The following is a 23,117-nucleotide window of genomic DNA, read 5'->3' on the forward strand; positions in this document are numbered from 1 at the left end:
CTCCTGTGAGACCAAAACCAGGAGCTGAGGAGGGAGTTCAGCTCCACCCCAGCTCTTGTCTTCTCTTTATATTAAACTGCTTCTGCCACCAACTACTCAGTGACATATTTTGTTTTTTGTTTCTCTGTTGTGTATAACAGAACTCTTAGCACTTTATAAAAATAATAATAATTTCAAAACCATTTCTTCTATGGAAAAATGTGTCAAAGAAACATGGTCAAAAAGTTTGGTGATGCTAAGATGCTAATCAACGTTACATTTATTGGATATACAGAAATACAGTAAAACAGAACTATTTTGAAACATTACTAAGATCATTACTATAAAATTATTTCTAGTTAAATATATTTTCAAATGTAATTCATTCCAGTGAATTTTCAGGATTAAGTCATCAGTGTCACATGATCCATCAGAAATCATTCTTATATGCTGAACATTGCACATAAAAGTGAAAACCTTGCCTTATTTCATAGCTAGCCAGCTGACAATACATCTGAGAACCAATTAAGCGTGCAGTTTCTTCACCACCGCCACCTCCTCATTTTTCTACGATGCTGAGTTAATTGCATTTCCGGTTGTATGCAAACAAATAAGTTCTCATGTTTTGTGAATATTCCAGATTTGAACATATGTAATAACGAATATTGGCTTGTTCCTCCTCATACAAAGCCTTACACAGCATGGTATATAGGAAAAAACACTGTTGCTGGTCACTTAAGTTTGATCAAAACTAGCAGCCTGAACACTTTTCACAGTTGCATAGAACAAAAACATGTTTCCTGTTAAGAGTGAGTAAACAATGACAAAATGTTCTTTTTTAAGTGTACTTGCAAATATTGCACATGTCTTTTTGAGGCTACAGCGGTCTACTTTTGTGGAATTCTTTGTGGTTTATCCTTCAATTACATGGAAAGATCTGCAAAAACAACATCTGACACCACACAGGTGTCCAGACCACTAACATTAGCTATTGGAGTGAGATGGGGGGAGCAGGATAATGAGGTGCATACATGCATAAAACACACACGGTGAGGCTGTTATCTCCATTGGGACCTAGAGTGTGAAGATACCCGATACACATGGGAAAGTAAGTACACCACCACATGTATACACGCACAAGGGGAAAAAAATCTGAATCAGAAATCTTGAATTAGAATTTAAGGAAACAAAACGCAGACCATTGTGCAGGAAAATTCCTCACCATTAAGATAAAGAGACGGAGAAAGAGTGAAAAGTGAAGTCTTTAACTATTTCATAACATCTGCAAACTGCATAGAATGTAAAGTATTAAACAAAAAACACTTTGTATTAGATATTTGATATGTCAGTGGTGCAGGTCTAGTTTTGCATTAAAATGGGTTCAATTCCAAGGTTTTTTTTCAATTAACTAAGCAAGCAACATATCATTATGCATTTTTATTGAATGGATTTTCAACATTAAGGAGGACATTTTGTGGGAAAGGGGTTGGTGGGTAAATGTGCTATGAATGGGTTTAGCTGTGATGAAAATAATATTGTAGTTAAATATTACATTCTGGCTTTTTTCTGTTTAAGCACAATATAATTGATTCTGTTCATTTGATTTTTGGGTTGTGTGAGATTAAACCAATAATCTCAAACCATTGAGGGAAAAAAGGAAAAAAAGCCAACTTTTCCCCCATAATCCATAACGATAGCTAAGCAATGAACAAGCTCACCCTAATACCCCAAAAGCAAAAGGTCTAATTAACTTTAATGGCTTAATGAGCCACATCCAGTCAGGAAAAACCTTAGAAAACAGTGGCGAGGAGAATATATTTTGGCAGGGATTTGCCCACTTCAGTCAATATGTTCAGGACGGTCTGTCCAAGCAATTAGTCCCAATTAATCTGCCCCATGCATCCAGCATGCTGATGAGAACACTGAAAAACGAAGGTGTATAAAAGCGTCTGGGTGCTAAGTAGCTGTACAACGATACTTGATTGATTGACAGCAGAGACAGACAGACGTTTTGGAAAGCATATCTTGGAATATCTTCATCTCCCTCTGTTTAATCCCTCTCCATCTCCTTCTTCTTCTGTGATAGGACCAGCTGTGTAACCCCCCGTCCCCCCCGCACCAACATATGCTCGCAGCTCAGAGTAATATCCTCATTTTGTAAACGGGCACTAAGTTATTAGCACACTGTTCTAGTGATGAACGTGCTGGTGTGGGACACAATCACTTCTCGGCTGTCCATGTCTGTGCCGCTTTATTACACACACGTCAATAATCCATGCAACTTTAAACGTACCAGATTATGTTTTACGGTATTTGAAAAATCACAACAGCTGTGCCAAAAAAGAAAGAGACAAAACGATAGAAAAAAAGAAAGAAAGATAGATTAAACTACAGAAAGACAAAACGATAGATGGAAGGATAGAGAAATAGATAGATGGAAAGAGTGATAGAATGATTAATAGAATGACCGATAATACAGATTAATAGACAGAACGATAGAACAATAGATAGAACGATAGATAGAACGATAGAACGATAGATAGATAGATAGATGGATAGATGGATGGATGGATGGATGGATGGATGGATGGATGGGAATAGACAGATACATTAAACTATAGATAGAATGATAGAGAGTAATAGATGGAAAGACAGTAATAGAATGATATAATGACTACTAGAACGACAGACAATACAGATCAATAGAGCGAATAATAGAACGATAGCTAGATAGATAGATGGATGGATGGATGGGTGGGTGGGTGGATGGATGGATGGGGATAGACAGATATAATAGATGGAAAGACAGTGATAGAGTGATAGAATGACTATAAGAATGACAGACAATACAGATCAATAGACAGAATAATATAACTATATAGAACAATAGATCAATAGAATGATATAATGATAGATGGATGGATGGATGGATTGATGATTAAAGGAAAGATTAAGAAAAACAGAGAGTGAAAGAACAAATGGACAGATAGAGTACATGCTGATTGTGGCCACAAAAGTGGGCTGAGGTGGTTTGTGTCTAGCTGACTAAACTCAGTGACTCACACACAGCCTCATCAATATGACTCAGCAGTTATAAAACATAAAAAAAAACATAAATCTTTTACAAAAAGAGTAAAAGTATGAGTGTTAAAACAACACTCAAAATAGTTCCAATCCTATGCAACGTGTGAACACGACGCTGTTGCTAGTTGTCTAACTTTAGGATCACGAAATCAGTTTCCAGCAAAGGCGCGCCACCTGCTGGTAGAAACTACAAACTGCACTTCTGGAAATATTCCAACTCACATAGTAAAGTGACCTCAACTCAACCCGACCAAATTCTCCATCCAGTCCCACGGAGACACACAGGACAAAGTGATAATGATGCACAGAATGCTAGAAAGTATAACTTTATAAATTTAGAGAATAAATTTAAAAAAAGGTCTCACATGTGTCAGAGTTTGCTGAAGAGTGCAGACTCGGTTCCCTCCACCATGGTTTAAACTTCAGCAGATTTGTGATCTCCTCCTCGTCCTCATACAAATTTACCCTGCATCAATCAAACAGACGTGTCAATCAATCAAACTGACTCCCAAAACAAATTGTGTCAAGAGGGGTGATTTGTTGTGTGAGAGATGTTATATAAAATGTTTTAAATGTTCATGTCATTGTACTATTTTGTAGTTATGACAGATCTGATGACATTCAGTACAGGAACGGGGATGGTGGACTTACATATAATGGTCAGTACAGAATATTGTGGTCTCTGCATCTAATCGGTTGCGTCTCCTGAGCTCAGGAGTGGTGTTGTCGGGATCCTTCACGTCAATCACCTCATTCAGCTCCTCCTGATTGGTGCAAAGCAAAACAATAGGTTGTCCACAAAAGCTCCAGGTCGATTTATTCTTCAATATTTCTTAAAAGAAAAAGACTGCATCTACAGTACCATCAAGGACAAACATTCTTACTTGCAGTCTAGTGAAGACTCCAGACCTGAGGTTTCCAAAGCCATACTTGTGGTATTCTTTCAGCGTCTCCGCTGGGGTTTCGGTGTAAATCTCCTGTTCTATCTGCCAATCAAACTCCTCCTCTTCATCTTCCTCCTCACATCCTCCACCACAGGCCTCTGAGAGAATGCCATCAGAGGGCGTTCAGAGAATACAGAATGAGACAGAATGAAATGGTAAGAAATGCCACAAGAAGACGATCAGCTTTTCATACCCAAGTGCGAATTAAACCTCACCTGCGTCCTCCACCAGCGGTTTGGCTGATCTTGATCCCTTAGGAGCCAGGAGACTGGTGAGCATCTCCAAACCTTCAAAGTGCTGTCCGGCTGTCTCTTTGGGGACATGCAGCGTGAAGAGACCTGATACACACATACACACAAATACTTAAAGTTACTATGCAATGGAAGCAGAGATCTTTTTCTGTATTGTGACTTACATTCAAGTGAAACTGATTATTAAAAAAGAAAATACGTCAGGGAGTTAGTTCTATCCATCAGTTGTTGATTGGACGAAGGACAACCTGAATGAGTGAACAGGCATTCGATTGTAAGACAATTGAGTAAAAAGATCAGAGAAGTCAGGTATACGTCACCAGAAAGAGGTCTGATGTTTCACTGGAAGATTTACTGATATTTTAATTAAATATGATATTTTTATACAACATTTTAAAAAACAAATGCAACAATGACATGCATTTCTCTATCCAATCACACAGCAGTGGATGATTGTCACAATACAGAAGAGATGTGCCATTATTTCCGTTACACTGAAACATTAAAGCAACTGTTCACCCAAAAATTAATATTCAGTTCTTTCTTCTGTGAGAAGATAGAAATAAATAAACAGACAGATAGATATACAATAGAACAATACATAGATAGAACGATAGAACGATAGAACGATAGAACGATAGATAGAACGATAGATAGAACGATAGATAGAACGATAGATAGAACGATAGATAGATAGATAGATAGAACGATAGATAGATAGATAGAACGATAGATAGATAGATAGAACGATAGATAGATAGATAGATAGATAGAGACAGAACTATAGATAGAACGATAGATAGATAGATAGATAGAACGATAGATAGAACGATAGATAGATAGATAGATAGAACGATAGATAGAACGATAGATAGATAGATAGATAGATAGATAGATAGATAGATAGATAGATAGATAGATAGATAGATAGATAGATAGATAGATAGATAAAAGGAAAGGGATAGACAGAATTATTCTTTCTCAAACATTTGTTTCACTTGGATGAATTTCACAAAATATCCTTTAAAGCGATTGTTTACACAAAATTGAATATTAAGTTCTTTTTTCTGTCGAATGTAAAATAAGTTATTTTTGTCCAATTTAATACAAGTCATGGGGTCCAAAACAATATTTTTCAATATGTCGTCTTTTGTTTTCTACAGAAGAAAGAAAGTCTTGAGAACACTTTCGCCGACCGCCACTGGTGGATCAAACAGAGAGCCCCGCCCCAAATTGATTCCATTGGTTAAGCCACTGTTGCCGTGTAGAGCTGGTCGGGATTCTTAAACAAACAGAGCAATGTTTTGTCTGGGAAATCAACCTACATGTGGCTTCCTTATATTTGTCTCTACTTATTAAGCTGGGAAAGTAGAAAATATTTTAAATTGAAGGAAAAAAAGAGAGGGGACCCCCCCCCCCCCCCCCCCCCCCCCAACATCCTTAAAATTACAGTAATTGCCTTGATTGTTAGTCCTTAAAGATTTGTGAATGATTTATAATTCCTTATGTAAACACAGAAAGCAATTAGTTGCTTTATGATAGACGACTATTAAATTATTCACTGGCTGTCGATCAAAGAGAACGCGCTGAAATGAGGCCAATGAGATGTCAAGCAGAAGATCCCGTGGCCATTAGGTATAATTAAAAGCGCTAATAGGAAGCTCATTAAAAGACATGTCAGGGCTACAGCAGATCGGTCAGACACAATCAGTGCTGCTTCTGCTGTTTCTTCCTGAATTAAAGATTGATAAGTACCACACAAAAGATAGAGAGTGAGCGAGAGTATAATCAAACTGAAGGTGTATCCCAATAAATAAAGAAGAGGGATCGTTATGATGCTGACAGCTCAACCGGCTGATTAAATGTGAGAGTTGTGTGCTATAATGAAGTCTGCTAGGAAAGAAATACCACGAGAGAGAGAGAGAGAGAGAGAGAGAGAGAGAGAGAGAGAGAGAGAGAGAGGCAAGTCAGCAGTTTAGTAGCTTTTTACAGAATAACGAGAGCCATACAGGTTTAGAACAACATTTGGGCAAGTAAATGATGGCACAATCTTAATTATATTGGTGATCTGTTCCTTTAACTCTGGCTTGAGTCGGCTTAACACGTTTTATTGACAGAAGCCCAAAGAGAGAGGACAGGATTTTATGAGAGGGAGCGTGACAACTTCAAATCCACATCTTCCACATTAGCACGATATGTGCACAGTGCACTAATCATTTGCCAGACCCCACCAGACTGGTTTTTCGATCTTTGACCATTTTCCGTTGTGCAAACAGGAATTTGTGGAAAATGCTAAATTATAGGGGTAAAAAAGCAGAGGGATTATATTCCACACATTAAGTGCCAAACGTTTACAATCTGAAAGTCTGTGCTTGACATCCTTGCAATAAAACAACCTATAATTTTAGACCCTGCTGGAACATTAAAGATTAAAACGGTTGTGTTAAAATGACAATAATTGCTTTGACTGTAGTCCTTCCAGATTTGTGAATGATTTATAATTACTTGTTACTCAGTGTAAACACAGAAAGCAATTAGACGTTATTTATGATAGACTACTGCTGAATTATTCACTGGCTGTCGATCAAAGAGGACACGCTGAAACAAGGCCAATGAGACGTCAGGAACAGGATCCTGTGGCCATTATATAGCAACTGGAAATCTTCAAGCTATTTGGAGAGCAGTTAGACAGTTTGAACTGTTATGATAATTGTAAAATCAAATGGGTATATAAAAATACTAGCCTATCAATCAATTCCAGGGGAAATGTAAGAATTCTTGGCAGTCGAGTAGCAATGTGTTGCCGTAAATTCCTTAATATTTCATCTTTGAAATATATATTTTTTATTTCCACAGGGCAGTTCAGACAGCCTCCTTGGACCACAATCCAGTTGTCAAATTCGGGTCGCCCAGAAATTGTCATTCTTTATGTCCTGTGAAGTTTGTATACTGTATCCTGTACATGTGATTTTTCACAAATCAGTTAAAGGCAGGGTAGGTGATTTGTTCCGGAAACATTTTTGTTATACAAGTCTCTTCACATCCTGATAGCAATCACTAAGTTAATTGGTCTAAATTAGGGATGGGCGATATCTCGATTTTTAAAATATATAGAGATATTTTTTCAATTCGATATGGATTTGGACATATCGTATATATCGATATATTGTTTATATTTAATTCTGATTCCACCACTTTGCTTGGTTGCCTTCCCTGTGCTGTGCTCGCCCCCGCTCGCGCGCCTCCCGCCTCTTGCTTTTGTTCCCCCTCCCCTCGCGTGTTGTCTCATTGAACACGGCTGCTTCCACAACCAGGTGAGGATTAGTTATCATGTTGACAAGCGCGCGCGTTGTTCAGGACTCAGTTTAGAGACCATGTTTTCCTTCTAACACAACTGCTTGCTAAAATTCATAAAGAAATATTAATGTTCATCATAGTTCAAATCGCAAGTTTCACCCACAGTCAGGTGATTGACACTATTGGTGCGAGACGCGGTCGCAATCATGCCAGTTTATGATTTGTTTCTAACTGATCACATGGTTTTCGGTTAAAATGTCAAAATGATCGCATATCATTTGAAAACATTTAAAAAGTATTGCAATATCATTACTATTATTATTTTGTCAGCTTTATCACGGGATTATGATGAATAGGTCTATTCATGTTTTAATCAAGAGGGAAAAACGCGACATCCCGGGTGTCCTGAGAGACGCGGTGGTCTTCTGTAAGTTGTACTGTATCAAATTATCATATAGCATACCTTCTGACATTCATATTTCGTTCTGTAACTGGAAAAGAAGTGAAATTCAGCTCATGTGTAGCCTACATGATCCGCATGATGAGTTTGAATTTTGTCAAACTCATGACAAACATCACTGTTTGAATTTTGATACAAATTTAACAGGAAATGGTGTTATGACAAAATCAGTTTATATATATATAGACCAAATAACTTAGTGATTGTTATATATATATATATATATATATATATATATATAAGGGATGCTATAATTCTCAACATAATATGGAACTGTTCGGTACGGCATTCACGGTTCATTACGCGTTTGTGAATAGCGTTTTTTTTAGGTTTTGCATTTAATTAATTATTTATATTTCTCTCCATTGTAAATATTTCTCTCAGGTTATTTCGGCTCTGTTTGTGTGCCTGTGAGTCTACGCTATAGTTATTCATAATCACGAAAGTTCATTATTTGCATGCGTTTTAAAAGCTTTGCTGGTTAAACATTTAATTCACGTGCTTATGCACTGTTTTGCATGCGCCGAGCACGCACACTAAAAGCCTGTCAAACGCGTGATTACTGGAGTAAGTAGTCTTACTGCGCTAATACTCTCAAATATACACAAGATTAACATATATAAACACAATCGGTTATGTCAAAGGTGAAAGTAAAATTGCGTATCTGTATATGAGATGCGAGCAGGTCTCAGGTCTTCGACTCACCCTAATGTCGTTCCACACCCGTAAGACCTCTGTTCATCTTCGGAAGACAGCCTAAGATATTTTATATTTAGTCAGAGAGTGTATGCACACTATACTGTTCATGTCCAGAAAGGGAATAAAAAACATCATCAAAGTAGTCCACATGTGACATCAGTTAGTTAATTAGAACCTCTTGAAGCATCGAAAATACATTTTGGCCCAAAAATAACAAAAACTACGACTTTATTCAGCATAGTCTTCTTTTCCCCATTTGTCTTCAAATCAGTCATGAAGCAGCGTATTGATTAATGATTCGGATCGCGTGTAAAACTGCTGAAATCACGTGACATTGGCGATCAATCCGCTGGTTCATGACCGTTGCAACAGTGTATCTGTTTTTACACCTTTTTTGCTATTTTTGGACCAAAATGTATTTTCGATGCTTCAAGGGATTCTAACTAACTAACTGTCACACATGGACTACTTTGATGATGTTTTTATTCCCTTTCTGAACATGGACAGTAAAGTGTGCATACACTTGGATACGCTCTCGGACTAAATATAAAATATCTTAAACTGTGTTCTGAAGATGAACGGAGGTCTTACGGGTGTGGAATGACATTAGGGTGAATCATTAATGACATAAATTTCATTTTTGGGTGAACTAACCCTTTAAGTTGTTTATGTTCATTATTATTGTAAGGTTCTGGTCTTTTCAGACATGTGGTAGTTTAACGACGTCTCGTGACGCTTGTTTGCTCCCTGCTGTACGTTCATGTATCTTGAAGGAGGCGTGGCTTGAAGATGCTCTGAACGGAGGGTGGGATCTTATGCTTTTAACACAAGCTCTAAAATTTGCCTACCCTAACTTTAAGCGCAAACCCCACCCTGCAGCCATTTTTAGATGATTGACTATTGTAAGTATAATTACTTAAGTATACGACACTATACTTTGTTTAGATATAATTATGATAATAGCAATAATTAAACTGTAAAGATACAGTGGAACTAGAACTGCACGTTCACTTCCCTCAGGTCATTTTGACCCAAAAATAATTTAACATTTTTTTTTTTTAATTGAGTGTTCATCAGAGTGGTCCAAGACCCTTGGAGTTTAGAAGCAAAAGTAGCCCAAGGCACTCGATGGGTGTGTTGAAAAAGTTAAAAAGCCTTTATTTTTTCATGGCTTAAACATTTAAAAATTGGTGACAGGTAAACCTACGGGTTGCGGCTTTACATGCCACCTTGGAGTTTCATCGTACTTGAACCACAAATTGACTGGAATGAGGAGTTTCGTGGTTGGGGAAAAAAATTAATAAATAAAAAAGTAACAAATCCTTTCCCCTCAGGAATGAATGGAATGCTTCAGTCCATATAGAAAAACCCTAGCCTAGAAATCTAGACGCACCCTAGCGGCAGCAAATCTAATCCGCCCGCGAGTGTCATCTAGCAACTCTCAATACCCTTCTGAGCTCTAATTGTAAAATAACTCTTGTCGAGCCAATCACATCGTTTATAGAGTCGGTGGGCGGGGCCATAATGACGATGGCCGGGTTGCGTTTGCGTGCTTCTAGTAAACACAGAAACTGGCGAACGGCGGTCTTTCGAATCAGCTTTGACCGTGACTTTGGAAGACTTGGAGTTAAGCTTTTCTCTGAGAAAAGAACAAAGAACGGCACTGAAGTCATTCGGAGTTCTGAGTTTTGCCGACCGGATACAGCGAATGTTTAATCTATCAACAAGCTCTGTTTCACCTTCGTTGCTCTGGTTGGTTGTAGCGCTATCCTATCGCATGCAGAGGGAGTTTGAAAGACAACCGTTTATCCCGACCCTCAGATTGAGCCCTGTCAATGGTGAGTTTCCAGACCAAACTTCTTGATATGGGTCTGGCTTGTCAGGCTAGAAAAACCCCGAAATGCAAAAAATTTCTAACTAAATATAATTTTTTTTTTTTTTTAATGCCTACATGTGTTATCTGAATGCACCCTGACACAAACTGACTTTAAGACTGTATTTTAAGCATCAGTCAGCCTTGTTTTTTTTGGCATGTCCACACCGTTGGCCCTAGTCAGACGTTGTCTGGGATCTTTTTGATTTCAGCATGTTGAATTGACGTTGGGCCGTCAGTGAAAGAGAGCTCTGATTGTTTGTTCAGCTTAATGAATAAGTCAGTGAACGAAAATTAAATAAAAAGCGAAAGCAAATATGTCAAGACAGTACAGATAGAAGGTTGTTATAATTATCTCATCTTACCTGAGCATTCGAATGCTAAAATATTTTCATAATAACATGAGCTGACTGGAATAAAGAAAGTGATCAGCGTGATTGATATTTAAAATGGTAAGCAAGCTCTGCTTTGTTTACGGTTTGTATATCTGCAGTAGTTTCAGCTTCCCGCTTTGAATGATGAAAATAGACCATTGATACCTGCTGATATAGACATATATTTTACTCAGTCGCAGGCACCGAACCCACATGCTAGGTGACAGTCGCCTCCAAAACACATCCTTTTGGTGTGTTCAAGCGCAGCTTTTTGGCCGAGACGCAGCTGACGTCTCGTCAAAAGACAACAACACAATTGCAGCTAGTCCTTTCATGCTGGCTAGATGTGTGGAACCTTTTCCTAGGTCATTGCTGCTTCTGATGAAGCTTGTGAGGTACTGAGCGGCAAACAAAAGAAGCACAGGTTTTCTGAGAATATAAAACAGAGTGATTGTTACCTTTATCGATATTGAATGAAGCTTTTTCGCGGCCGTCTTCTACTATTCTCCCAGGCAGAGTCAACCTTAGATAAATTACACAAGATTCATTAATAATGCTACAAACAATATAGTCCATAAAATACAAATGTATACATTTATTTGCAATATGCATTTGTCATCAAAACCACACGCATATATGTTCCTACTCATAACTAAATTTAAAACTAAAGTGGCATCAACACAAAAAATATTTTAGACATTTTCTCAGAACTTGCAATGGAATTTAAGTGTGGGTGAGGTGTGCATGTGTATGTAAAAAGCTTTGCAAACCTCTTAAATTGTATTTTGGAGTGTTTTAGCATAACAATGTAAATCATAGCATTTGCAGGTGAGTCACCTGAGAAAGTATGGCTTGGCATAGAACTTCAAATCTTCTCCCTGGATGTAGATGTCAAACTCAGATGTTCTGGTGTAGGGTACACGGATAATCACAGTGAGGAAATTGGCATCTTGGCTCAGCTCAAACGCTGGTGTAATCATGATTACACACAGCAAAGAACTGCAAGAGAAACAGATAAATAAATTAGTATTCAGAAATGGGGGGAAACACACACATATACATATATATATATATATATATATATATATATATATATATATATATATATATATATATATATATATATATATATATATATACATACATATATATATATATACATACATATATATATATATATATATATATATATATATATATATATATATATATATATATATATATATATAAAATGCAACAATGCATAACACAATTGTGTTAGAATTAATCATCTAAGAATCAAATAATATCCTACAAAATCCCAGAAATGTCTATTTATTATTCAATAGATCTTATTGAGATAAGATATTTTACTTTACAGTCTTAAATTGTATTTATTTATTTTTTGTTTTATTCTGGTAATCGATAGCACTGTTAATGATGTCATACTTGGCACAATTTCACTTAACAACTAATAAATGAGCAAAAATGCATTTAAAATGTAGGTTTCTATTACTTTGAGTGTGTGAAAATCTCTGAAGGACACTTCTAAAAAAGAAAATGAATTACCTTGCACTGTAAAATGAATTAAGGAAGATAGATCAGTCCCTTTCTGTTTGACATTCAGTCAATAATATCTGAAGAAAAGAAAGAATATGGCAGCTTACAACTCCACCTTGTGGCTATTTAATTTTAATTCAATGAGACAAACCCCTTTGCCAACTGGTACATTATGAACCTTGGATGATGTGGTTAGTTTCAAATTAAACTTAATGATATTTCAACACAACACTGTTATTCACAAGTTTAGACACGTTCTGATAATATCGAGGGCTAAAATAAAAGAAAAAAACATCGATAAATGTCATCCAAGTAACCAAAGTCGTTATACTGATTTGATGCACACAGGGTAAAAAAACAAACCCAAAATAAAGAATTGAATGATTACAAAAAAAAAAGCCACTGCAGATAAACAGCTGTCAAGCTGCCTGCTAGGTTGTTTGTGCATGCAATGTTTATGCCATCAAAAAGCAGGCGGGATCCGCTCCATGCACTATTTTGGACTTTAACGTTCTCAAATTGTATAGTACGATATAAAAAAGGAAATGGCAAATTATATAAACATTATAAAACAAAACTGATACCTTCACACCTCTTCTGTGCACACTTACATGCGCTAAACAACATCAGTAACTCATATGGCAGCACATGGCGTGCTTCCTGCTTTCTCTGATGGCCATGTTTTACCGTAATCCCACATATAAGGAGGACAACAAACTCACTTGACATTACACTGAATTTCTCGTTGGATACTACATGCACATGGTAAAGCTGATGGAATACATTGCAATTAATGTCATTTAAAATCTAATATGTATTAATCAAATTGCAAAACTGGAACAATTCCTTCAACAGAATGATTTTATTTGAGAATTAGATCAGGTTGAAGAGTAACCAATAGCTGTCATCATACAATAATGAAATTACAATAATGTAATCTATGAAAATAACATTATTTTGTCAAAGATTATTATTATTATTAAAAAGTGTTGGTATCCTGATGGATACCAGACATGAATAATAATATAATATAATATAATATAATATAATATAATATAATATAATATAATATAATATAATATATGTGATTGTGAATATGAACACAATAAATGTTTCATATCAAAGACATGCATCAAATGAATATATTATAATAATATATGTAATTTTGAATATGAACAAAATAAAACAAATATTTCATATTATAGACATGCATAAAAGGAATATAATATATGTAATTGTGAATATTAACAAAATAATGCATATAATATAATATAATATAATATAATATAATATAATATAATATAATATAATATAATATAATATAACGGTAATAACAAAATAAAAATAAAAAGTTTCATATAATATATCCATCCCCACAGTTTCTCCTACTTGCACTAGATGACAGAATGTATTACACGTGTTACGGTAAGGAGTGTAAGGTCCGCCTTCAGAGATTCATATACGTGTGTATATCGGCGCTAAGCTGAGCAGCCAGCATCGTCTTCATCATCACAGTACAAATGAAGAAGTATGGCTGCACACTACAAATATGTCCCCATGTTTTAACCAGTGCCATGGTTGAGACATTTAAACGCGGACAGAGCACTTTTTCACAATGAGAATTCACAGTAAGATTGTGGCGATCGCGGTATGCTTTGGAGTTTTTCTACTTTTGTACTTTTTCGGGGGGAACGCTGCGGATGAGCCGCCGCTGAAAGAAGTTGCGAAAGAAAAACATTTTCCATCCTTCAGTTATTTCGAGGATATTGCACCGCCGAAAGAAGCGAAACAAACCCCCGAAGAGCCACACAAACCACCGAAACTAATCCGCAAACAGCCGAAGTTGAGCAGCAGAGGAGGAGGGAATGTCATCGTAAAGACTCGGTATGAAATTCTTCAAGTGCAACATCATTGATTATCAACCAGATTGATCAAAAACAGAATGCATACATATGATTTTCAAGACGTTTTGAATATAATGCATGTGATATAATACAGTATAATAGAATGCATGTTTTTTTCTTCTTCTACTGGTCTACTTTCTTTAAACTCCCTTTTCTGTAACGTTGAATATGATCAGTGCATTAGTTGATTCTCAAGGATATTTATGACCTCAGTGTAATTTGCAGTCACTGCAAATCAAAGCAAATCATGTTTTAATAGCGGCCCATAAATCATTGGTCTTTTCCTGGATGTCAGCAGCAAATCCATTTCTTTTTTGACATTCTTGTCAAAAGCCTGCTGTGACAATGGAGATTTTAGCAAGAATGTCTTTTGAATGATTGTGCAATCTTATGTTTCTTAATGTAACAAGAAGGAACCCATGCATGACACAATTTTTGCACTACATCCAGATTACCATGCACTAATGTCTTAAGTCTTACCAGAGACCAGTGTGCATTGCGCATGCTACAACGCCAAATCTAAGAGCCCCCTGTGCGCACCACGATTATCTCAATTGTATTTTCATTACGGCTTTATTAAAAAGGTCACCTTGAACGCAGTTGCCTCATTCCCAAAGGGTCTTCAGCGAAGGACAAAATCAATGATTGGTTGTACGGAGTGAGTGCACACAGTCCCTTGTGACTCGAGGATGGAGTAGTTTATTCATCAAGATGATCCGCCCCTTCCGAGTCATAATTAAAAGGATCTGTCACATTTATCCTGTAGGTGAACTGAAGATTGGTTGATCTGTGTCAGTATTTTGATAGTGTAAGATCAATCATGTAAAGGTAGGCGACCTATAGATGGATGCCTTTTTGATAGTGTGAAATCAATTCTGCAACGAAGATGAGTTTAATATTCATTGCTTGCCTTCTTTCAGCAGCATGTTATCGTCCCTCTGACAGCTCCACATAAACGTCACTAATTGCAGTTGCGAGATATCTCAACCCTTTGACCCTCCTGTTGGGTTTCCAGCAGTGATCCGTCTTCATGTCCGCACCCCTGTGACTGCTCTCTGCTGATAAACCCACAATGCAAAGGGCCAATGCAGAGCGGTGGAATTAGTTAAACAGATCCACCGTACAAACAGAACAGATGAGAGGGTGTGATTCGGAAAACACTCTATGCGCTTAATTCCTGGCTCCCTATCCATCTCCGCAGAGGAAGGGGGAGGGGCAAAGCCATCTCATCCCATTTGACCTGTGTTTTTATTTAGAAGTGATTAACTCTTCCGCACGAGTTTTTCCTTTTTAAGCGCATCCTCCAGACATGCTTCCTGCCTCACTGTTGCAAAACAGACAAATGTGTCCCATATGATACGTTTCATCACGTTCAAGGGGCCCGAAGGGTTTGTTTTGTCCTGAGGGCTCTAACAAACGCAAACCTTTTTATCCCAGACCTTTTTATTGTTGTATTATAAAAAATAATTGTGATTTCCTTCATGTATTTAACCTCATGTCACTCCAAACCTGTATGATGAAATTTTTCAGAATATAGAGTGCTGCAGGGATGATGTATTTTTGATGGCCCGGAAATGAGTTGGTACTTTCAGTTCCTTCATCCTGTCAGTGGGGTTTTTTACTGGGTATTTTTTGGGGTTAAATGCCTAAAATGTCTGTGGAAAATATTTTTAAATAAAGACTAAAAGAGCTGTCTTAAGCTCAAAGGGGATAGTCCACCCAAAAATGAAACATAAGCTATAAACCAACTACATCACAGTCACATGACTTCAACGTCAACACCATTAATAGGATAGTTCACCCAAGAATGAAAATTAGCCTGTGATTTACTCATGTTTATAGCTTATGTTTTAGATTTTTACTTCCTGTAAAGTAAAAAAAATGTTTTGAGTTATTGATATTATTGAGTTTTTGTAGAAGGAACCAGGGTCATGCCACCTTTTTGGTTAGCCAAAAATAATAAAATAAAAGCCTGAATTCAATCTGTTCATCATATAAAGCAATCGTGTCTCTTCAGAAAATTTGGACTAAACTGCTTGATTCATAATATGGATTTGTTTTAAGATCTCTTTATGAACTTTTTGAAGCGTCAAAGTGGTTGTGTAGCTGTCAATGGAGGAACATAAATCTCTCAGATTTCATCAAAAATATCTTAATTTGTGTTCCAAAGTGAACGAAAGTCTGACGGTTTGGAACGTCATGATGGTGAGAAATTAATGACAGAATGATTTCATTTTTGGGTGAACTCTCCCTTGAAGTCGAAACAACATTAGCTCCCACTGACTTTAATTGTATGGACTAAAAGTATTTTTCAAAACCGCCTCAAGTCATGCAGGTTTGAAATGAGTAAATAATGGTGGATTTTTTCTTTTTCTGTGAGCTGTTCTTTTAGTATAATGAATTATAATGTACTGCTGCAGTTTTACTTCATTGTCATTCATGTTTCTTTCACACCTTTTCCCAAAAGAACCTGCATTACTGGAAAGCTGGGTGCTCATAACACCTTTCTCTGCCAGAATCGCAAAACACTGCAACCGCTTTTGCCGCACCTAGAAATAAATGTCTACCAACTGTCAAACGAATAGCTCGTTCTGTCATCTGTAATGCAGCTATGACTAGAGGCAACTGCTGCTACATTATATAAAGCTATAAACATGTCATGGAGAAAGACTAAGAGCCCTCCATTTCTCTCTCTCTCTCTCTCTCTCTCTCTCTCTCTCTCTCTCTCTCTCTCTCTCTCTCTCTCTCTCTCTCTATCTCTCTATCCTCCTTTGTTTAATACCGTTTCTACACGGAATGCCAAATATCTCCCCATTGCCACCCGTGACTCTCGATGAGTTGATTCCTCCTCTGCAGTCTTTATCTTCTAGCTTAAAGCAAGTTGCCACTGAAAAGCTAGCTCTGCCAGGACAGGCATGCAGACATTCTGAAGAGGGGAAAAGGTGCTGATAATTTGGTCGTGTTGATTATGGAGTATAGGAAAAGCACTCTCTGAATTCCATATACATGCAGCCAGGGCTTTGTTCTGTATGTTATTTTGTTTGTTTGTATCTCTCCTTGGTGTTTCAATTGTTTTGTTTTTAAGTTTTAGGATTAAATTAGTGACTGTAATGTGCACAATGCACAAACTAGTAAAGCTCCATAATCCAGTGTGAAGTGCAGCAACATTTCGATTCATCGCTATCTAGGGATGCACCGAATTTTCAGCCACCGAAAATTTTCATCCTTGAAAAAGGATGCTTTTTTATGTTTCTGTCGATGGATACACGTACTGGCTCCTCAGTGATACAATACAACAACAGCGCTAACAGAAGAAAAACGGGCAAAGCGGTCTCTCTTTGTAAGCTTTGTTCAGTGCATGCGAGTGCTGCCGTATGTCCGAATATGACCAGTCGTTTCCGCCGTCATCACCCGGGTGTAGAGCCAGAAGACGCGAATGAGAACTCACGCGCTTTGAGAAGATCTGTCTCTGTGCATCATCCGAAAGCACGCACTCGTCTCACAGCGCGCAAATATTGAGTTCTCTTTCAAGTCTTACGCTTAAACAGACAAACTCAAACACGCACAAACATGTCCATCTTGATGGATATCAAGAGAACTTTATACAGTCGAGAAAGACGACACATACCCCTAAAGGGGCAGTAACCGTCACTGCTGTCTGTTTAATGTCAAACAAAAGATCAGGACATCACTCACTGATCTTGACTGAATAGTTTTTGTAAGTTAAATAAGGATAAATCTTTAATTGAAACAGTTAAATATGCAGTTATTTTACATTTGATTATTTTATTCAATTGTTTCTGCAGGCCAGTAGGCCTGTACATTATTATTTAATGTACATGAGAGAGGTCAAGTTGCAATGTGCTAAATAAATATTTGCATGATTTGTAATTGATTTATTATTTCAATTTTTAATATTAATTCATGCAATTGCAATGCCTTGGTTTTTTGTAAAGTTACAAAGTCATAGCCATAAATGCAATGGTTACAATTACTAACAATACCTTCATTTCTAAATTACCTAATTTCTTTCGGTGTTTTGGTTTTTCGGATTTTGCCCTTGGTTTCCTCTTTTTCAAGAATTTTGATTTCGGTGCATTCCTATCGCTAACAAATGGAAACAAAAATAAATAAATATTTATTATAAATAAATAAATATTTATCTGTCTATTCCGACAGATATCATTGTGGAGAGCAGTCCTTAATCTGTTCCTAAACTTAAATACTGTAATAATATCATATTGGCAAAATAGATGTGGCAAACACTACAGTGTTTAGTTGTGTTGGGCTATGGAGAGCGTCAAAGGTTTCTATTTACAATATGTTTTTGCAGCATTGAGTAATGTAGCCAATCACTGTTGATTTCTTAAACACAATAGCCAGTCAGAGGTGAGTCAATATGCACTCAACTCTCAAAATGCTTTCATAGTTTCCTCTGTACAATGGATACATTTCTGTGATTCACACAAACAATCAAATAATGACCTTATATAAGCTAAATTAAGAGATATACTTCATATTGTTTTACAATGAAGTTAGAGAGTAGACACAATAGAAACCCACCCTATTTCATTTTCGGATCACTTTTAATTCGATTTCATGTTGCCAGTTAGCTTCACTTTGTCTACAATCAATTGTATCGCTCAACGAGGAACATCAGTGTCAGCATTAACTTTTACAGGAACTCAGCTTTTGCTCAATAAGGAGTGCAATATTAAATTCAGCCTTCCACAGTCTAAATGTTTCCAGATGTGTCCACTCAGACTGCAAGAATTTTTATAAGATCAGAGCATGTGAACATTTCATGTCGATTTAAAAACGGTGCCGAATTCAGGTTGTATGCTTGAAATGTTGGTCAGAAAGTAAATGCCTCTAAATATTGGACAATGATTGAAGAAATGAAAAGAATCAATTGTTTGATATCATTCAATTAGAACATTGATGCAATTCCTGTTGCCTAATTTGCAGTGGTGTAAACAAAGGAAGCGTTTTCCACAGGAAACCACAGTCTACAGTCTTTTGTGCTACAAGTCTATGATCTATAATGGGCAGAAAAATCAGAAAATGACCTTTCAGGTGTGAAAACATCCCTGTTATCAAACCTTAAGGTGTTTTCCTTTTCTTTCTTTCACTTCATATCAAGGTCTGTTTTTGAGTTGAATAAAGAGCAAGAGTGTTTGCACGTCCTTGCCTTAATGGAAGCTCTTTGAAGTCTGTCTGAAAGGCTGCATGCTTTTCTTGCGGTATGAATTTGTTTCCTCCACCAAAGCCTTGGATAAATGGAGGACTTTTTTCCCAGAGGTCATCTCTTGGGTAGAGCTTAGAGAGTTAGAGAGCTTACTTCCCTGGAGTGATAGAGACTCAACATGAATCACAAAAGCAAACACCACACCAATAACAATTTTGTTACAGACTCCAGTGAACACCGGGTCACTTAAAGGGATAGTTCACCCTAAAATGAAAATACAGGCATATTTTACTCCCCCTGCTGTTGTACCAATGCCCTATGTCATTCTATCTTTTTTGACCTCAAAAGCAGAATTTGTAAAAATAGTCCTGCAAACGCTCCTCCATATAATGGCAATGAATGGTGACCAGGTTAAAACCTGGTTTAATACAAAAAATATACAAAGGTATCTCGCCATGATACAGTGATAAGCCTGCCATATATGGAAAGTGTTCGGGGGCATACTATAAGGTTTTGCGAGAACATGCCTCATTCTCAGACCAGCACGACCATGGGCGAACAGATGGGTGTGATGGGCAAAACTATGTGGTGCTGGACACGAAAATGATATCTGTGTTGGGCTGAAACTACCAAAAAACACTTGTATTGTGTCAGGTGTTTGATAGGGGAAAATAAACCTGCATGCATTTTCCGGAAGAACATTGTTTTGGTTGTGCTCTGGCTCTGCGTGACTCTGAATAAATATGGTTAACCTACTGCTCATAAGACATTAACTACTAGGATTAAGCGATGTAACCAGTTTAGATGGAAAGTTACTGTATCTATACTTATTAACACTTGTCTGTATTTAGTTGACTGTGCTTAACTCACAAAATAGTGATTATTCAATTCAACACACTGAGGTTTAGAAATTCTACATAGAATTTTTATCAAAGCTGCATTGGTATCGGTTTAGTATCTGTATCGGCCGATACTCAGAATTTTTAATGTTTCTGTTCTGAAAAAATAGTATCATTGCATCCCTACCCACACCATACACAAGCCGCCAGAGCGTCTTTTCTCTATTGATGGATATGATATAAAAAGACACGCACGGACAAATCACGCAATTTCATGCAAAAAAATCCCACTAGGTAGAATCTGACCTTCGTCTCACATTTGTAACCACAAAAACACGTTCTTCTTAGGGCTAGACGATTTGATTAATTCAAAACATAAAAAGAAAGAAAGAAGCGCATTGGAATGCAAAAACATGTAAAGAACTACTACTGCATGTTTGACATTGCATGATAGTGGTAGGCTGAAAGGTGCTGTTATTTTCTTCTTCAAAAAGCATTTGCTGTTAATAATAGCCTACTGGTGTTATTTATTGCTATTACTTTTTGGATAAGAAATATTTAGCATTTTTCTTATTTTATATTATTTCTGAGAAGATATGATGGTTAATAAAGAGACTGTTACCTGAATCATATTGTAGGTACGTGTTTTTATTTTATTTTATTTTTATACGGTTGCCCTTGTGTGTTCTCCGATCAAGTTGGTTGCAAATCTGCCTTGCCTTGAATCATACCATGTGCCAGAAGAATCGTGTATAGAGAAAGGAGTATATCACGACCGTGTTGTCTCATGGTTTGACCCAGCTGATTTGTACCAGATGTTTTTTTTGTTGATGTCACGGTTTGGATGGATTTTTTTTTTTTTAAATGTCTTTACCTCTAGGCAGAAGAGTGAGGTGGGACACCCCGTGTCAAAGGTCACACGAGCAGAGGATGTCATGCACCTGGCAGTGGTGGCTTGTGGGAACCGTCTAGATGAAACGCTCAACATGGTGAAGTCAGCACTGCTCTTCAGCATAAAGAAGATCAAATTTCACATCTTTGCAGAGGAGAACTTGGCTGAACAATTTAAAAAAGGGGTGAGCGCATGTCCTATTCTTTCATATTTGCTGTGGCTAACTTATTTTTTTCTTTTTAAGTTGATTGTAATGTCTAGCTGACAGCTGACCTAAAATTTGTGTTTTCAGTTATTTCATTTTTTTATCCAATGTTTGAGTATATTTTCTTCTCTAAGGCATATCTTTAACCTCAGGAAAGCTTTGCAATGGATAACTGACTTTCAGACAAAGTTTAATCTCCTAACTATGCAGCTTTAAAAATCCAGCACACATTTTGGGCATAATTTTAAGCACTATTGCTTCACTCTGATTCTTTTCCTTGCAACTCAATTCTCTTAATATAATGTGCCACTATAGCTAAAGGACATAAAATAAAGCTGAAATTGGCTCTCAACTATATAGTTAAGCTAAAAGCTAATGAAAGTTACCCAGCATATTCTTCAGTTTTTCATCCTCAATATTTACCTACATGTATGAAGCCAGACCCAGATACATCAGTCCTTTTGGAATTTGCATAAAATCGCACTAAAAAATGCACATATTAATCTGGATATCAAAACATTGACGCATCTGTGTCCTATACCACCCTGGAATATAAAAAACAACAACAATCATCATCATGAACCTGGCTCAGATAAAAAAAAAACACACAAATCATCAAGATGCAGAACTCATGTACCTGTGTACACAGATGGATCAAAGTCAGACATTCAGTTATCTGCCGCAGTAGTGATTGGTTCAAATCTATGGCAAATGTATTTCTGGATAAAGTTCAAATTTCCCAGCTGAACTTTTAGCTCTTGAACAGATAGAGAAGGAACAACAATGTATTTTTAGGGGCCAAGCACCGAAGGTGCGGAGGCACCTATTGTAATCGTAGCCGTTCCTATTATTAGGGGCCAAGCACCGAAGGTGCGGAGGCACCTATTGTAATCGTAGCCGTTCCTATTATTATTATTATTATTATTATTATTATTATTATTATTCTTCTTCCGCTCTTGAGTCTATGGCAGCCCATAGAACCGTATGGTAAAAAGTTGTGAAATTTGGCACACAGATAGAGGACAGTCCCATCTGTCACTATAGCAAATTTTGAGTCTCCAATTCAATCCCTCTAGCGCCACCGCCTGTCCAAAGTTGCACTTATGTTTATGCTAATAACTTTTGAACCATAAGGGCTAGAAACAAAATTCCTTTTTCCCTTGAATCCTTGGCTCAAGCCGATTCGATTGCACCATATGACGTCATTTTCCGTCATGATAATTTTCCCGCCATTTTGAATTTTCCAAAAAAGCTACTTTTTCGAACTCCTCCTAGGCCGTTGTTCTGATTTTCACGAAAATTGAACCAGATCATCTTCAGACCATGCCAACAAAAAGTTATTAAAGTCAAGTTGATTAGTCGAACCGTTTTTGATAAATGCGCAAACAAATTTTATGTAGCAGTTGCAAAAATACTCTTAAGGCTGTATCTCTGCAATGCTTTATCGTATTCAACCCAAACTTGGTACATGTCATCACGAGCATGACTTGAAGTGATCTGCAGCATTTCGGTGCAGTGCCACCTACTGGTCCGGAGATACAAAAAATGGCTATTTTGGCTTATAACTTCTGATGGGTTTTTCCAAAAAT

General features: G+C 37.0%; 2 protein-coding genes across 4 annotated transcripts in view; one reads left to right on the top strand and one right to left on the bottom strand.

Moving 5' to 3' along the window:
• The window catches only part of shq1 (SHQ1, H/ACA ribonucleoprotein assembly factor), a 48,567-nt gene extending 35,372 nt beyond the window's left edge, over positions 1 to 13,195 (bottom strand). Inside the window, exons 1-8 of one of the 3 annotated variants that reach the window (XM_067460219.1) lie at positions 13,112 to 13,195; positions 12,510 to 12,577; positions 11,799 to 11,960; positions 11,420 to 11,484; positions 4,223 to 4,345; positions 3,948 to 4,105; positions 3,715 to 3,827; positions 3,429 to 3,529 (exon numbers count right to left, since the gene is read on the bottom strand). In XM_067460219.1, the coding sequence (XP_067316320.1) occupies positions 3,429 to 3,529; positions 3,715 to 3,827; positions 3,948 to 4,105; positions 4,223 to 4,345; positions 11,420 to 11,484; positions 11,799 to 11,941 (703 nt within the window). In that variant the 5' untranslated portion in view covers positions 11,942 to 11,960; positions 12,510 to 12,577; positions 13,112 to 13,195. Of the gene's footprint in view, positions 1 to 3,428; positions 3,530 to 3,714; positions 3,828 to 3,947; positions 4,106 to 4,222; positions 4,346 to 11,419; positions 11,485 to 11,798; positions 11,961 to 12,509; positions 12,578 to 13,084 lie in introns of all 3 variants that reach the window. The other 2 variants (XM_067460218.1, XM_067460220.1) reach the window with 2 other exon arrangements.
• A 764-nt stretch (positions 13,196 to 13,959) lies between these two features.
• Positions 13,960 to 23,117, top strand: part of gxylt2 (glucoside xylosyltransferase 2) — a 28,893-nt gene continuing 19,735 nt past the window's right edge. Inside the window, exons 1-2 of the mRNA XM_067460221.1 lie at positions 13,960 to 14,384; positions 21,312 to 21,507. Coding sequence (XP_067316322.1) covers positions 14,116 to 14,384; positions 21,312 to 21,507 — 465 coding nt within the window. The 5' untranslated portion in view covers positions 13,960 to 14,115. The remainder of the gene's footprint in view (positions 14,385 to 21,311; positions 21,508 to 23,117) is intronic.

The sequence above is a fragment of the Pseudorasbora parva genome, chromosome 12, assembly GCF_024679245.1.
Source record: "Pseudorasbora parva isolate DD20220531a chromosome 12, ASM2467924v1, whole genome shotgun sequence".
In the NCBI taxonomy this organism is placed as follows: Eukaryota; Metazoa; Chordata; class Actinopteri; order Cypriniformes; family Gobionidae; genus Pseudorasbora; species Pseudorasbora parva.